Source organism: Hylobates moloch, unplaced genomic scaffold (genome assembly GCF_009828535.3).
Source record: "Hylobates moloch isolate HMO894 unplaced genomic scaffold, HMol_V3 SCAFFOLD_6, whole genome shotgun sequence".
Taxonomy (NCBI): Eukaryota; Metazoa; Chordata; class Mammalia; order Primates; family Hylobatidae; genus Hylobates; species Hylobates moloch.
In genome coordinates, this window is record NW_026652281.1 from 25,595,374 (window position 1) to 25,611,555 (window position 16,182).

Here is a 16,182-nt window from a genome sequence, read left to right on the forward strand (position 1 = left end):
TTGGGAGGCCAAGGCGGGCGGATCACAAGGTCAGGAGTTTGAGACCAGCCTGGCCAATATGGTGAAACCACATTGCTACTAAAAATACAAAAATTAGCAGGGTGTGGTGGCAGGCACCTGTAGTCCCAGCTACTCGAGAGGCTGAGGCAGGAGAATTGCTTGAACCCAGGAGGCGGAGGTTGCAGTGAGCCGAGATCCCACCATTGCACTCCAGCCTGGGCAACACAGCGAGACTCCGTCTCAAAGAAAAAAAAAAATTCCCACCTTAGTTAGATTAGGATGCAGAGGACCCACAGATTTGGAGGACCCAACTTACCAAAACCCCTTCTATTACCCCCTTTTAAAGTTTTACTAGCAGTCAGGTACGTTTCCACCCCCATTAACTTTTCAGAGCATGTGAGGACTTTCTTCCTGGAGCACGGTGGGCCTTCAAAGCGCTGTTAAAACTACAGTCGCCATCTGTCCGAGGTGGTAACATTATGTCCTGTTATAGATATCCTGGATCTATTTCCAGGATCCAGATATCTCTATTTGAAAATGACCCTTTTTATTCCCTGGTCTTAAAAGACAAGCCTGCTTCCAGTGCCTCTGCTGGACACCAGGAGCTGCACTCTCACAAAATGTCCAGGGTAAAGGAGGAAGAACTGGTCAGCCTAGGGCACAGAAACTCCAGACTTGATTTAACCGTGTCTGCTTGAAGCATAGCCTCTCTTACAAAGACTTCAGAATTCCTGAATTGGCTCCAAGCCTTGTGCGAGGTGCTCTCTGCTTGCCACTGGCCATCCCTGGGTACTCAATGTGGGGCTCTTTTGGGAAGCCATCTCCAGATGCTTCCTCACTCTGAGCTGTACCTGCTTATGGCCCTGGTGTCTCCCATCTCCTCCCTGGACTGGAAGCTCCTCTAGGGCAAGGATTAGATCACATTCCTAATCTACCCCCAGACAGAGTATTTCACACCTAATTAATGTTCAGTTAGTATGTTCAGAATAAATGTGTATTAGTCCCTTTTCATGCTGTGATAAAGACGTACCCAAGACTGGGCAATTTACAAAAGAAAGAGGTTTAATGGACTCACAGTTCCATGAGGCTGGGGAGGCCTCACAATCATCGTGGAAGGTGAAAGGCATGTCTCATATGAAGGCAGACAAGGGAAGAGAGCTGGTGCAGGGAAACTCTCCCCTGCAAAATCATCAGATCTCCTGAGACTCATTCATCACCATGAGAACAGCATGGGAAAGACCCACCCCCCACAATTCAACCACCTCCCACCAGGTCCCTCCCACAACAGGAGGGAACTGTGAGAGCCACAAGTCAAGATGAGATTTGGGTGGGGACACAGCCAAACCCTATCAAAATGGCCAAAGAGAATATGCTCAAATTTAGACTATTTTTCAAAAGACCTATCTTAAAGAATAAAAAAAAAACTTTTTATTTTCTGAATTGAGGTTTGAATGGCATGACAGTAGACTGGCAAAAATGAGGTGAGTGGCAGATGGCAAGAGGAAAGGCCCAGGGGAGGTGCGCATGAGCGGAGCAGGTGAGATTTGACCTAAGAGGTGAGAAGGAACCACCCTCCCTAGAGTCTTAAGTACTGTGAAGCATGGCATCCACTCTGCAAACCATTAAATTCGAATCCCCATTTGTTGGATGATTTATGTGGCCCTCCTGGGGCCCCATGAGGCAATTATACACAATCATACCGTTCACCACTTGTGAATTCGGTAGCAATATGATGTATTGACTGAGGACAAAGTCACTGGTTTGATCTCTGTGCTCTGCTTTGTTCCTGACCAGAGTAAACTGGGGAAAAAGTTGGAAATGGTTCGGGAAAAAGTTGGAAATGGTTCTGCAAAAATTTGTCACCATGGTGGGGAAAACCTAGGCTCATTTCCTTTTGCTGATGGGTCTGTGCTGCATCTAGTTTTACTTTCAAACAGCTGCAGACATCCTGGAAATGGGAAGTAGAAGTGTCTGAACTATAGAGGAGGGAACAAGGCCCATGAAAGGATTTCTCCAGCCACCTGGAGCTCCCTGAGCTTCCTAAAGACAGGAGTCCCACCCTTCCAACCTCCATCCATGAATAGCACCAACATCCACCCAGTTGTTCAAGCCAGAAACCCATCCTTCACTTCTTTCTCCCTTTCCTTTAACTTCCACATCCAAATCCATCAGCAAGTTCACTGGTAGTGCTGCAATACATCCTGAGTCTCTGTATCTCATCCTCTCCACTGCTGCCATCCTACACCAGGTCACTTCTCATCTACTCGAGTGGCCTCCTAAGTCTCTCTGCTTCAAATCCTGAGCCTGTCCAGTCCACTCTTCACAAGCAACTGCAGTAGTCTTTTAAAAATAACTCAGATAAAGTGTGAGCCATTATATACATTACCCTAAATTGCATAGTTTGCCCACCTCACTAGCCGTAGCCCCTCATTATCCTCCAGGCTCACTGGCTTTCCTTAAGGACCTTGACTGAAGCTCTCTTCTGATTTGGGGCTTTGTAACTTGCTGATGTCCCTGCAACACCCTTCCCTTTCCCTGTTGCTTTTCCTGGCTAATTACTCCAATATTCTTTAGGTCTCAACTTCAATGTCACTATCTCAGAGAAGGGCCCTTGCCTGCCCAAATCTAGGTATCTTACCTATGTACAAGTAAACCTTCTTATTTTCTTTCATCAACACTTAACACATACTTTATAATTACAATTGTTCAAGTATTTATCCAGCCAATATCACATTATTCTGTAAGTTTCACAAGGGCAAGGATTCTAGTTTACCAAGGTCGAATTTGGAAAGATACCAAGGTTTTAGAAAAACACCATGTTGCCTGCTGTGAAGAAAAGTTACTATAACTAGGTATAAAAGTTCATGTAAAATATGACAATTTCTAAGTGAATGGTGTATTTTTTATTACATTTAAAATACCTTACTTATTTTCTCCAGTCATCCTGGTATTTGCTTGACTTGCTGAGCACTGGACTGCTGCCTTAAAGGGTGGCTCATGCCTGAAACCCCCACTACAAAGTCACCAGGTTCTTGTAGTAGCCATGCTGGCATTCTGTTTGATTTTGTGCCCACTCCTTCTGGAAGTATTGAGGTGTTTTTTTTCTTTTTTAATTAAAAAGAAATTGAACATTTTAAAATGCACAAGATGAAAATAATATGAAGTGCCCTAGGACTGTGGTTCTCAAACTTTATGGTGCATCAGAATCACCCGGAGGGCTGGTGAGATCTCCAGACTGACTGATTCAGCAAGTCTGGGATAGGGCCTGAAAATTTGTACAAAGTTCTTGGGTGATGCTGATGCTACGGGTTCAGAGTCCACACTTTGAAAACCACTACCCTGGGGTGTCACAAAGCTATGGTTTGTAAACACTGAATTAGCTTAGGTATTTGTAAAAAGAATAGACATTTAAGAGATCATCCAAATAGGTAGTTACAAAATCCATTAACCACTCTTTGTCAGACTGGTGAGCAAACTATACACAGTCACTGTTTTCAGAACAAGGAGGATGTAACAAATCACAACTGGAATCTGGGAAGATGTTAGCCAATCTTGATTTCAAGGTCATTTACTCAAAGCACAGTTCTGAAACCCCTGCTATATAATATGCAGCCAGCACTGAACTGGGGGCCAGAACATAGGCTGCCATCCACCCACCCATTCCACAGTTGTTCTTAACATTGACTCTGGACCTCGCACTGGAGAAACTGTTCAAAAGTCAGACGCTACCCCTGCTCTGATGGAGTTCACATTCTTTGAAGGAGAAAGGGATTAACAAGTTCACAAATAAACAGGATAAGTTCAGATGGTGATAGCAGCACTGAAGGAAGCAACAATAGAATAATGGTATGGAGTGGGGCCTAGGGTGCTACTTTAGATGGGGTGACTGAAGAAGAACTCTTTGAAAAGGTGATATTTAAGCTGATACCTAATGGGTGAGAAGGAGTCAGCCTTTGAAGAGGGATGAAAAGGGTTTCAGGCAGAGACTGGCAAGTCCAAAGGTCTTGTGGAGAGACCAAGGTTGACATGTTCTAGGAACTGAAAGGCCACTGTTGCCAGTGAGCACCTGCAGGAAGAATATAGAAAGAACTTGGAGAGGGCAGCGGAAATTTAAATGTTTTTCTTAGTGGGAATGGAATCTACTGGAGAACTTTGAGCAAGAGAGTGATGTGATCTGATCAACATTTTAAGAAGATCACCCTGGTTTTTGTGTCGAGAATGGACTGCAGTAAAAATGAAATCAAAGAGCCCTGGGAGGAGGCTGCTATTAGCACGGAGCTTGGTTTAATCAAGTGAGATGGGAAAGCACTTTGCAATTTATAACATTGTAGAAATATTAGCAGCTATTGCAATACTAGTTCTGATTTAAGCATTCATGTCTGGTTCAGAATTGCACATAGGCCGCACAACTATAATCCCAGCACTTTGGGAGGCTGAGATGGGAGGATTGCTTGAGCCCAGGAGTTCACGACTAGCCTGGGCAACATGGCGAAATCCTGCTTCTACAGAAAATACAAAAAAAAAAAAAAAAATCAGCTGGGCATAGTGGCATGTGCCTGTAGTCTCAGCTACTTGGCATGCTGAGGTGGGATGATTGCTTGTTTCCAGGAGGTGGAGACTGCAGTGAGCCGAGATCATGCCAGTGTACTCCAGCCTGGGCAACAGCAGGAGACCCCGTCTCCAAAAAAGCACATAAATACAATTCTATTGTGAGGCTGATTAGGGAGTGGATTCGCCCAAGCTTTGTAGATGAAAGATTCAAATCCAGATCTTTTATTATCTGGTATCCTTGGTCAAGATATTTCACTTCTCTAAGCTTCCTTTTCATCACTTTAAATTGGAATAAGAATACACACATCTTTCAAGATGTTGTGAAGCTTCATTGAGATGGTCTATTAACATGATTTAGCCCAGTGCCTCCTGGCCCCTAAATTAGTATTCATTCATATTAGCTACATTTTTATTAATGTCTCTGATCTTCAATTTCTTCTTCAACAAAATGGGGCACTAAAAACTACTCTGTAAAGAACTTAGCGTGATAAAATATCCAAAACCCTAGTCCAACAACACGACATCCAGTAGAAACTCAGTACATAGGAGTACACAGGAGTATCTAAATGACATACAATATTGTAGCTAGGGACACCAATGTCCTAGCTGTCACTGTAACTACTGTTAAGTGTAATGAAGACAGAAAATGGTTCACATTTTATAGGCCAGATTTACAATCACATTCTCAGGACACAAATTTTTTTTCTAGTAAATTAAGTGTATTCCAGTGACTTAACATAGATAATATGCCCTCCTTCCCGTAACATAAAAATAGATGCCCCTTCGCCCTCATCAGAATCCAGTCTGTCACTATGTATCTGCACAGACAGAAAACATAAACATTGCAGACATTTTGGTTTTGAGTTAGTGCCTGCTACTTCTCTGGGTTTCTGCTGCTGAATTCAAAATCTGTATTTATCATCAAGAATAAAAACCAAAACAAAGCCAAAATGAAAATAATTACTTGCAAGGAGTAGAGATACTAGAAGAAGACAGCCTTAATCACCGAACTTTATGTCCAATTCATTAAGATGGAAAAACCCTTCCTAGTAAATGGCCAACAATTCCAGAAAGCAAGGATTACATCTGTATTCTTTAAGTAATTAACATAGTGCCTTAATCCAGTGGGGGGACCCAAATGCATTTCACTGAACGAACAAGTGAATGAATGAATATACAACTTCCCAATTATGTATAGGGCATCTACTGAGACCAGTACCCAAACTTGTCCTTCCTGCTTCTTCAGTCTCTTCCTGTGACCTCATATAACAAACACCCCCAAGAGTTGAACAGATGTTCTCTTCGTACTGGATTCTGAAGGAGTTATGAAAGTCAATAAATAATTCAATATGATGGCTAAAGGGTAGGTCATAAACCATCTCCCTCAATTGGTGGTCCCTAATACAGGTGTGTATCAGAGTGAACTGGGTGGTGTTTCTAACTACCCAAGGACAGGTCTCTGGCCAGATTTATTGATTCAGAATCCCAAGTGATTCTGATGCAAATCTCTGGTTTAGAACTACTGTTTCAGGATTATAGAGGTTGCCAGGGATGTGAGACTAGTAACTGGTATGTGTGCCAAAAGCTCTCCTGCACCCATGACAGACAGTGCTACTTGATCACTACACCCTTACTCTCTGAGCCTGCACTCACTCAAAAGCCTTGTTTTTATTGTGGTAAAATATACATGACATAAAATTTATTTTAACCATTTTTGGTGTACAATACTATGGCATTAAGTACATTACACTGTTAAGCAACAACCACCAGCCAGCTCCAGAACGTTTTCATCTTCCCCAGCTGAAACCTATTAAACACTAATTCCTCATTTCCTCTTTTCCTCCATCCTCTGTCAACCAAAGTTCCACTTTCTGTCTCTATAAATTTGACTATGCTAGATACTTCATAGAAATGGAATCATACAGTATTTGCTTTTTTGTGACTGGCTTATGTCTCTGAATGTCAAGGTTCATCTGTGTTGCAGCATATGTCAGAATTTCCTTTTTATCCATTCATCCATTGCTGGACACTTGGGTTGTTTCCACCTTTTGGCTACTATGAATATATGCTATGAATATGGATATATATATTAGTCCATTCTCACGCGTCTATAAAGGACTGCCCAAGACTGGGTAATTTATAAAGGAAAGAAGTTTAATTGACTCACAGTTCCACATGGCTGGGAGGCCTCAGGAAACTTACAATCGTGGCATAAGGGGAAGCAAACACAACCTTCTTCACAAGATGGCAGGAAGGAGAGGTGCCAAGCAAAAGGGGGAAAAGTCCCTCATAAAACATTAGATCTCATGAGAACTCACTATCATAAGAACAGCAGCATGGGGGTAACTGCCCCCATGAGTCAATTACCTCCCAGCAGCTCCCTCTGACGACCTGTCGTGATTATGGGAAGTACGATTAATTCAAGATGAGATTTGGGTGGGGACACAGCCAAACCATATCATTATACAAATAGCTGTTTGAGTCCCTGCTTTCTTCTTTTAGGTATATATCCAGAAGTGGAAGTGCTGAATCACATAGCAATTCAATGCTTAATTTTTGAAGAAGTTATACCATTTCCCACAGAGGCTGCAACCATTTCACACTTCCACCAGCAATGTACAGTTACAAGGGTTCTAATTTCTCCACCTCCTCACCAACACTTGTTATTTTCTGCTTTGATAGTAGCCATCCTCACAGGTGTGCTAGAATTCTTCTTGACACAGCACTTCAAGCAGCCATTGTCAATCGATCAAAGTTGGCAAATGAGATGAAAGCCATTTGTTATTTCAAAAGTGTGATCATATTTCTCTAAACTGATTAAGAGAGCTCAACTTCTTTTCAATGGGAACTTATAACTGTAACTGCAGGATTTACCAAGTATTGATGGCCGTGGTGTTATTGGGGTTGTTCACATGGCTGATAGTAATGGGGGCAGTAACAAGGACACCAGGAGAAAGGACACGAGGGCTGCCAATATGCAGAATGAATAGGCAGAGATGAGGCCTGAGAGGCACTGCATAAGGTAGCATCGAAGACAGTCCAGGCAAAACACCAAGTCCAGGAACCAGGCGGGACAAATGATGTCCCCACATCCTGACTTAAGTGGTAATGGGATTTTTTTTTCCTTTTCTTTCCTCTGGTTTCTTCTCTCTGTCCTTTACTTCTCTATTGCCTGTGAATCCATGGTTTTAATGATTAAAGTTTTTGATATTTCCCCAAGTGCAGGGTTCCAAGCATGACTCGGAATACTATTAACACTGTGGTCCATGTGAATGACACTGCTTGGACTTGTGCAATGCACAGCCTGTAGAGCAATATGGGCCAGGCATGCCTAGTGAAATCCAAAAGTAAAATGTCTATCAATATGGTAATGGTTACTCAAATTATAGAAGGTCCATATAGCTTTTTTTTAAAAAAAGAGAATAGCACTTTATATACTGATACAGAAAGATTGCCAAGATATTGTTAAATAAAAACAAATAGAAAGCAATGGGTATTGCATGCTACCATTTTTGTAAAAGAGGGGAAATTAAATATATGTACACTAAATATACAATATCTGCTTGCATGTAGATGAAATATTACTCAAAGTAGCAAGTACAGACACATTAAGTACTCCCTTCTGTGGGATGGGAATTCGATATTAGGAGATGAGATGGGAGACAAATTTATTTTATCTATAGTTTTATATTTTATATAAAAAATTTATTTTTATCGATAGCTTTAAATATTTTTTATTAAATTTTCAACCATGAAATGATGGAAATATGTTCTGGCTGGGCACGGTGGCTCACGCCTGTAATCCCAGCACTTTGGGAGGCCAAGGTGGTTGAATCACGAGGTCGGGAGTTCAAGACCAGCCTGGCCAAGATGGTGAAACACCGTCTCTACTAAAAATATAAAAATTAGCCAGGCGTGGTGGCGTGCGCCTGTAATCCCAGATGCTGAGGAGACTGAGGCAGAGAATTGCTTGAACCCAGGAGTTGCAGTGAGTGGAGATTGTGCCACTGCACTCCAGCCTGGGCAAATGCACTCCAGCCTGGGTGACAGAGCAAGACTCCGTCTTCAAAAAAAAAAAAAAAAAAAAAGTTCCATCATCTTTCCCATGTGCATTCCTGAGCTGTAGAAGGCTAGCAGCTTTTCCCAGACTCCCTGCACCTGGGATGGAGAATAAGGTTCTACAAACTGGATGTGCGTTGAAGGGAGCTATGGAGTGGTAGGTGGGAGTGGGTGAATACCATCCTCCTGCCACTTTGGGCTGTGGTTGCTGGCAAGCAAGGCCACGGGTGTTGATAGGCAATTGTGATGCAGGCCCAGTCACCAGCTTCCTGGGTGCTGCTATGAGGCCGCACCTCATAGAGAGATCGCCATTATATTTCCTGGGAGCTCCATATCTCATGGAGATAACAGGTCCTTTTTGATCCTACTTGCTGATCCCTGGATTGCAGCTCTCATGCTGTTTACCTCAAGAGCTTCGCTCACAGCCCCCTAACTCCCTATATTCCTGCTTACAGCACAGGCTATAGCTCCCCAGGCAGGTCAGTGCTAGAAGTTGCTGGGGCTTTCTGGAATTTGTTCTTGGACACCTACCAGGAGTGCACTCCTCTCACCCTTCCAACAGATTCTGTAAGCATTCAGTTTTCAGCATTATAGCCTTTTCTGCTTAAAAGACCTACACTGGTTTCTAGTTCCTTCAATAACCCTGACAGAATTACACATTAAAAATTTAAATAGATATGATCCTTGTGTAGTACATAAGCGTGACGACTGGGTTTTCCCACTCTTGTGAGGTGTGCCTCCTGCAAATCTTATGATGTCTGCATATGACTTGTCTGACAGGGAAAATAAAATTTACGTAACTACAAAAAGTGAAAGTCATCACTAAGAAAAAACTTAATCCTCAGAAAAGATTTCTTGGGCAGTGTACCACTGTAGATACTTGCTCTTTTCAAAAAAATTCTTATTATGTTGGTAAATCATCAAATATTTAATGAACATCTACTGACTTAATAGATGAGGTAATTTATTATAATAATTTATCTTATATTAGAAATAAACATCTATGTGAATGTGTGAGAGGTTTTGTGTGTCCACATATGTGTGTGTGTGTAAACAGACAGCTACAAACCATGTTTCCAATGAAATCTTAGGAGAAGACAAACGCAAACATTTCCTTGTTCTTTGTTTTTATTTAACTCCAAATAGCTAATAACATAAAAACATTTTTAAAAAATCTCCAATACCCGACTATTATTTTTGGTTGACAACATTTGATTATTTAGTTCTTGCTTGTTTCCAACATGTAGTAACAGAATCTATCATAATATCTTTAAAAGTTTGCAGCAGGCTTCAAACCTGAATATTTAGATCCTAATCAAAAACCATGATGTAGTTATTAGTTTTGATTTTAAATATTTTGCCCCCACAGAACTTATTAAAACGAATAACCATAAATAGGCTAGCTATTAATTAGATCTCAATGAAATGCCCACATACAGCACATACATATAGGTAGTATATATGCTTTTATTCTTTACTACTCAAAGTATGATGTACAGTGGAGTTATATCATAAACACATTTAACTTACATTAACTCAACACATGAGGTCAGTGAAAAGGAAGCCATAAGGAAAATAACATGAAATCCTGTGGCGATCCCACCTATGATAAATGCACACCCTTGAGTAAACCCAGGTGGGTGCTGTCCATCCGTTGGGTGGGCGCTTCACTCCTTGTCAGTTCACATCTGCCACTAGCGGGGCAAGCATCTTGCAGGGCTGATTCTAGTGTTAAAAGGTATGTGCTTCTTTTTTTTTTTTTTTTTTTTTTTTACAAAATGGCTCCTAAACAAACACCAACAACTTCACTTGGTCTTCAAACAAAGAAACAGTCTTTTTTTCCAACACAGGAAGAAAAGCTACTTGTTGTGGATGTACAGGTTTCCAACATGGCACCCATCTAAAGGGCTTTCAAGGATCATCCTAATAGCCCATTTTACCTACGTATTGATCTTGGAAGCTAACCCCTGAGTATGATGCAACTCCACTCTAATGTAAATTAAAATGCCATGATCTTAAAAATGCCATAACATTGTCAGTATAATTTAATTTCCAGTTTAGTTCCATCTTCACATTTAGCAGTGTGTGTCTGTGGCTGTCTCCTGGTGCCAGCATTTCAGAATGTACTATCACTGGCTGAGAAAATCTCATGGTGAGAAGAGTAGTGTGTCATAAGATCTGAACAAAAAAGCTACCAAAGTTGATCAGTCTCAGTACGATTCAGGATATGATTTTCAATTAGCAAATGGTGCGACTGAAGCAGAGAGTGGCTGTTTTGCTACACCCAGTGCTCCCAGGAATCTCCTGTGGCCTCCTTTTCATGGGTTTCTACGCTGGCAGCTACACTCTACTTCTTAAACACTTGGCCTTAGCCTGACCACCGCCCCGGTTCAGTTTCTATTTTTAAGAGCACCATTCTAATGGAAATGTCCCTGCCCTGAATTACGCTGGGACTGTGCACTTTACCACTAGCTAGAGCTGTTATATATCATAGCGTTTAGGTTAACTTGGTAGGTATTGATTTCCTTGAGACTGTGACTTCGAAACTTGCTTCTGCTTCTTTTAGCCATGTAGGATTTCTACCTGGGCTGTAGATGAGGGTAAAATATCCCATGGAGGACTCCTTCAATAACCACATTTGGAAAATCTGGAAAAAAAAAAAAAAAAAAAGAAAAACTGCTTTTCTTATGTGAAACAAAATATAATTGCATTCTGTAGAATGGAACAAGGCAATGCTGATGGTAAACACAGGAATCTGCATTGCCAGGTGTTTGCCTGGTTGAGGATGTGCTATCAGTCATGCTGCTTCAGCCTAAAGCCACTTGAGCGCACCACCAGGCGCAGCAGGAATGTGCGGCCAGATTTGTAGCTTATTGATTTAAGGGATGTTCTAATGGTTAATGCTGCTAGGCCTCAGCTCTTTATCTGAATGTTTTCTCACAAGGAAGATGGATTATACTGGCAATTCAATTTCTAACAAAATCTCAATATACTTGAAGGAATTCCAAGATTTCTACTGGGAATACCTCACTGCAGTTTTTCCATTGTGGTTTACAGTGCATTTAGTCCAAGTTGTCTTGAGTCTACTTGTTCTATTAGACTAGCTTCGAAAGAGAGCAGTAAGATGGGGGTCTGTCTTCCTAACTTAAAAGGGCAAATTTCCAACAGAAGCCATCCTGCCAAACTTGAAAACACAGCTACATTATTATAGGAGACAGGAAGGGAGGCCAGGGGTGCAGAGTATGTTATACCACATTCCAGTCATTAGAGTAGGTAAAATGTGAATGGATTACATGAATGGGAACCAATCTATCTCATGGTTCAGAAGTTTAATTTTTAAACTTTAATCTGTACATAATGATATCCAGGAACTATCCTAAAGCTGAGCACTTTAAACAAATATCGTTATTATGTAAGAAAATAAAAGTGGTCCAATATTTAAAGAAAAAAAAATGTGCATCTAACCTCTATTGTCTACTGCGTAAATAAAATCATTTACTAGGGGATTGGGCCTCATCAGAGGAGGCAGAAAGGCTCTCAGAGGCTAGGGGTAGGCAGAGGGAGCTAGCCAGGTGGAAAGTCTGTGGCCAGAGGGAGCCTGGAGGATTCAGAGACCTAAATAAAGGCCACCACAGCTAGAGAAGTGGGAATGGGGAGGCTGGAGGGCACGGGGTGCCCCATCACATCTGGGAAGAATGGATAGGAATTCGGGCTTTATCTGAAACTCATTGGGAACCTATTGAGGGAGTTTAAGCAGAGTGAGACAGAGAGGAATTGTGTTTTGAAAAAGATGATTCTGGCTGCCAACTGGAGAATGGACTGAAGCAAGTTCAAAGCAGACACAAGATCAGTTTGGAGACTACTGTAGTAGTTCCAGAGGGCAATGGTGGCAGCCTAAACGAGGTTGAGGATGGAGAATCATGGAGGAATTCTAGAGAAATGAAGGACGGGACCAAGTGACAGGTTAGATGTGGCTAGTGGGGGAAGGGGTGAAGTCAAGGACGCCTCTTGGGTTTCTGGCTTGCATAATCAGAGGGTGGTGGGAGAAGACCCAGAATAGGAGTAAAACAGAAGATCATCAACTCGGTCTGGAACTTGTGTTTGAGGCACCTGTGAAACTTGCCAAAAGGGAAGTCAAGTAAGTGAATAGAATATGGTGACAAGTTTACCTCAACAAATATTTATTGAGAGGCCTCTGTCTCCTGGACCGGCCACTTAATACCTATGTGACCTTAAGGTGAGTTATTGAACATCTCTGTCTCTCTCTTTCCTCAACTGTGAAATGGATTTCATAATAGTATCTACCTTATAGGCTGTTTTAAAAATTGGGGAGACAAGCTAATGAACACACAAAATATGTCTTAGAAAATCTCCAATACATGAGTATCCAGTTATTTCTGGTTGATGACACTTGATTTTTTTAGTGCATGCCTTTCCCCAACATGAAGTAACGGTTTTTCATGAAATATATCTTTGAAAGCTTGTGATAGGCCTTACACATGTATATTTAGAGCCCAATAAAAAACAATAATTTAGCTAAGCTAATTTTAATTCTAAATGTATTTCTCCCACATAGAAGGGTATTAAAATCAATTGCCATGAATAGAGCTGTTAATTTTCTAAAAGATACTCAAATAGGACATATTACATGACGGTGGCAGACATGCCTTCATTCTTTGCCACTCACAATATAGAAGTCGATTTGAAGGTCAGTGAAATTACATCGTAAGTATATTAGCTTAAAAGGATTCAACTAAATAAGCAAAAAAGACATAAAGGAAAATAACATTACATACTGTGGGTAACTCTACCGCACTAGTAATATGTCAAGCAGTGACAAGAACAGGGCAAGGAGAAAAATACAGCAGGGCATGGGCTGGAGAGGGCCCAGAGATAGGGAAGTGAGGGAAGAATTTGAGTGATGATGCCATTTGGGTGACGACTTGCAGGAAGGGACAAAGCAGCCTGCTGGGAGGGTGTCCAGGAGAAGGGCATTCCTGGCAGAGGGAACAGCAAGTGCTAAGGTTCTGTATGTACGTCCACCAAGAGCTGAACATATGCTAGATGTTGGGGATTTAGAGGACAAAGCCAAAGAACAAAGATAAGATAGTCTGTGACCATTGCTATGAAGGAAGCGAACAGGGTTCTCTGACAAAAAGTGAATAGGATGGAGGTGTTTTAAAGCAAGGTCCACCAACTAGCGATCAGAAATAACATAATCAGGGTTTTGGTTTGTTTTCTCATCTGTTCCACTCTACTTTAAACTGTGGATTTTGGCTTCATCATATGCATGATTTACTACAATGTCCATTATTGCCAGCATGACTCAGTAAACTGTCCTTGCCTTTGATTCTCATTGAGAGGTGATGAGAAGGAAGGTGATTTAGGGCAGGTTTTGTTGTTATTTTTGTTGGTTTTTGCTTATTTAATGAATATGTATTGTGAATGGGTGGAGGGGCTCGTGGAAAGGAAGAATCAGCACAGGCTCTCTGAAGCTGTGGCATTCAACGTGAGCCCTGGAAGATGAGAGGCAGCTGGCTATGGATGGAGAAAAGAAGGCTCAAGGTGGAGGAAACAGCAACCTGAGGCCCAGAAAGAAGTCCAGGGTGGCCAGGGCACAGTGTATGAGGAGGTCCAGTAGGAACATGAGCCTGGGGCAGGCCACAGACGGCCTTGCAAACAAACCACAGGTAAGAGTCTGGAGCTCCCAGGAGAGAGCTGAGATGGAGATACAATATTGTGACTCAGGTGTACACATGTGGTAGGCAGGCCACACACAAGGAGATCATCTGAAAGAAAGTATACTGAGAAGAGGAGAGGGTCTATGACAGCATTCTGGTCAGCTGCTAGAAGTGGAAGGAGGTGAGAAAGCCAAGGAGAGACACTGTTTGAAGGAGGAGAAACAGGTCAACATGTCTAAAGTACATGAGAGGCCAAGGAAGATGAGGACTGAAAAATATCCATGGGCTTTAGCCACACTGAAATCACTGGGGACTTTGGCAAGAGTTGCTCTGAGTTTCCCAGGAAAATCAAAACAAAGACCAAAAAGCAAATGCTTTTCAATTTGTTAAGAGAATACTCTCCTGATTTCTAATGTTAAAAGCTAAGGGATATTTGATTATTAGTATTTTATAAGAGGATAATGCTTAAATGTCAGAGTTTTGAAGACAGACACTCCTCTGACTTTGTAGGGGGCGGGGTCAGCACATCTGTGAAGAAATTTCCACATGCAATATCCTCTGGAATAACCTTAATATCTTGCTAAAAGGCATCATAACAAAAATGTGATGCAAGTAAAGTTTCTCTTTAAATTAAATGCTGAAAATTTGCAAGAATTTTTATATATAACACTTCTAAGATAACAAGAATCTGATTCATGAAACTGGATTGGTCAAAATTCCAAGAAAACAGATCTGGTGACTGGTCCTTCCATACCTCCCATCCCATCCATCAAACCTGTGATCCATTTATTCTCAAACAGGAGTACTCTTATTTTGCAAGTCTTCATCCATATTACCATGCTACCAATGATACATAACGTTTTACTCTTTCCAGCTCAAGACATTTACCCCTGATGTTCCTTCCCAGAAAGTTCCTCCTGTTCTTCACTGTCCAAGCCAGGCATAGAGCACGTGGTAGGCACTGCTCAATAAGCTGGATGAATTGGATTTAAAGGTCATAAAATATCTTCCCTCTTCTGTCAAGTATCCTGGCTATTCTAGTCCACAGTAACCATTTCACTGTCTACACTTCTGCAGGAATTTCAGTCAGATGCATGACATATCTGAGCATAAACAATACATGGAAAAAGTGCTTGTGGAGCCATTTTTCAAAGATAATAAGAACAATTTATAAAACATTATCTATTTAATCTATATTAGGTTGCATTATGACTATTCGTTAAATATGATATTTTAACATGACATCAACTAACATGTATATTTGTTAAACATAAGAAGCAAATGTTATAGAGAGGAAGTTATTCTTCACTGCAAGGATCTTATAGGAAAAAGAATATGAGGTCATATTCCCATACAGCAAAAGCAGCTCACTCTGATCAGGGTGCTACTAGGAAGGGTCCCTCAACCCTTCGTAGGGAGGAGCAGGGCTGCATCCTGGCCACCCTTCTTCAAACTGACAGCTAATTGGGTGATCTGAGTACATGCATACTTGCTATAGAGAGCAGTTCTCTTTCTCCTGCTCATAAGGTTTTATTGTCAGAAACAGGAAGGGTTTCAACGGATCATTTATCTATTACTATTTAGTGACTCCCAGAAACAAGATTCACTATATGCAAAGAGCACAGGAGGAATACATAGGCAACAAGAGGTCCACCCATCAACCATCTGAGAGTGGACAAGTCAGGGACTTCCCTGAACCCCAATTTTCTCATTCAGCCAATGATAATATCTGCCTTGCTTAGTTCACAAGGTTGTTAAGGAAATTAAATGAGATAATGTATGCAAATGAGCTCATAAAGAGATGCATAACAGAACACTTTGAGAGGGACTCTGATGAATTTAAATTTCTTTGCAAAGAGAAAAGACTCAGCTGAAAATATTGATTACAATT

The 16,182-nt window shown here is 41.4% G+C and overlaps 1 protein-coding gene and 1 non-coding gene across 4 annotated transcripts in view; one reads left to right on the forward strand and one right to left on the reverse strand.

The window, feature by feature from the left end:
* Positions 1-16,182, reverse strand: part of SNX24 (sorting nexin 24) — a 189,409-nt gene that overhangs the window by 9,547 nt on the left and 163,680 nt on the right. Inside the window, exon 7 of one of the 3 annotated variants that reach the window (XM_032156567.2) lies at positions 10,357-11,257. The exons of the other annotated variants lie outside the window; for them this stretch is intronic. Within the exon in view, the coding sequence (XP_032012458.1) occupies positions 11,190-11,257 (68 nt within the window). The 3' untranslated portion in view covers positions 10,357-11,189. Of the gene's footprint in view, positions 1-10,356; positions 11,258-16,182 lie in introns of those variants that run through there. 3 annotated transcript variants of the gene reach the window in all.
* Positions 9,291-9,389, forward strand: LOC116472120 (small nucleolar RNA U13). The gene has a single exon (XR_004249024.1). It is a non-coding gene; the product is annotated as a small nucleolar RNA U13 (small nucleolar RNA).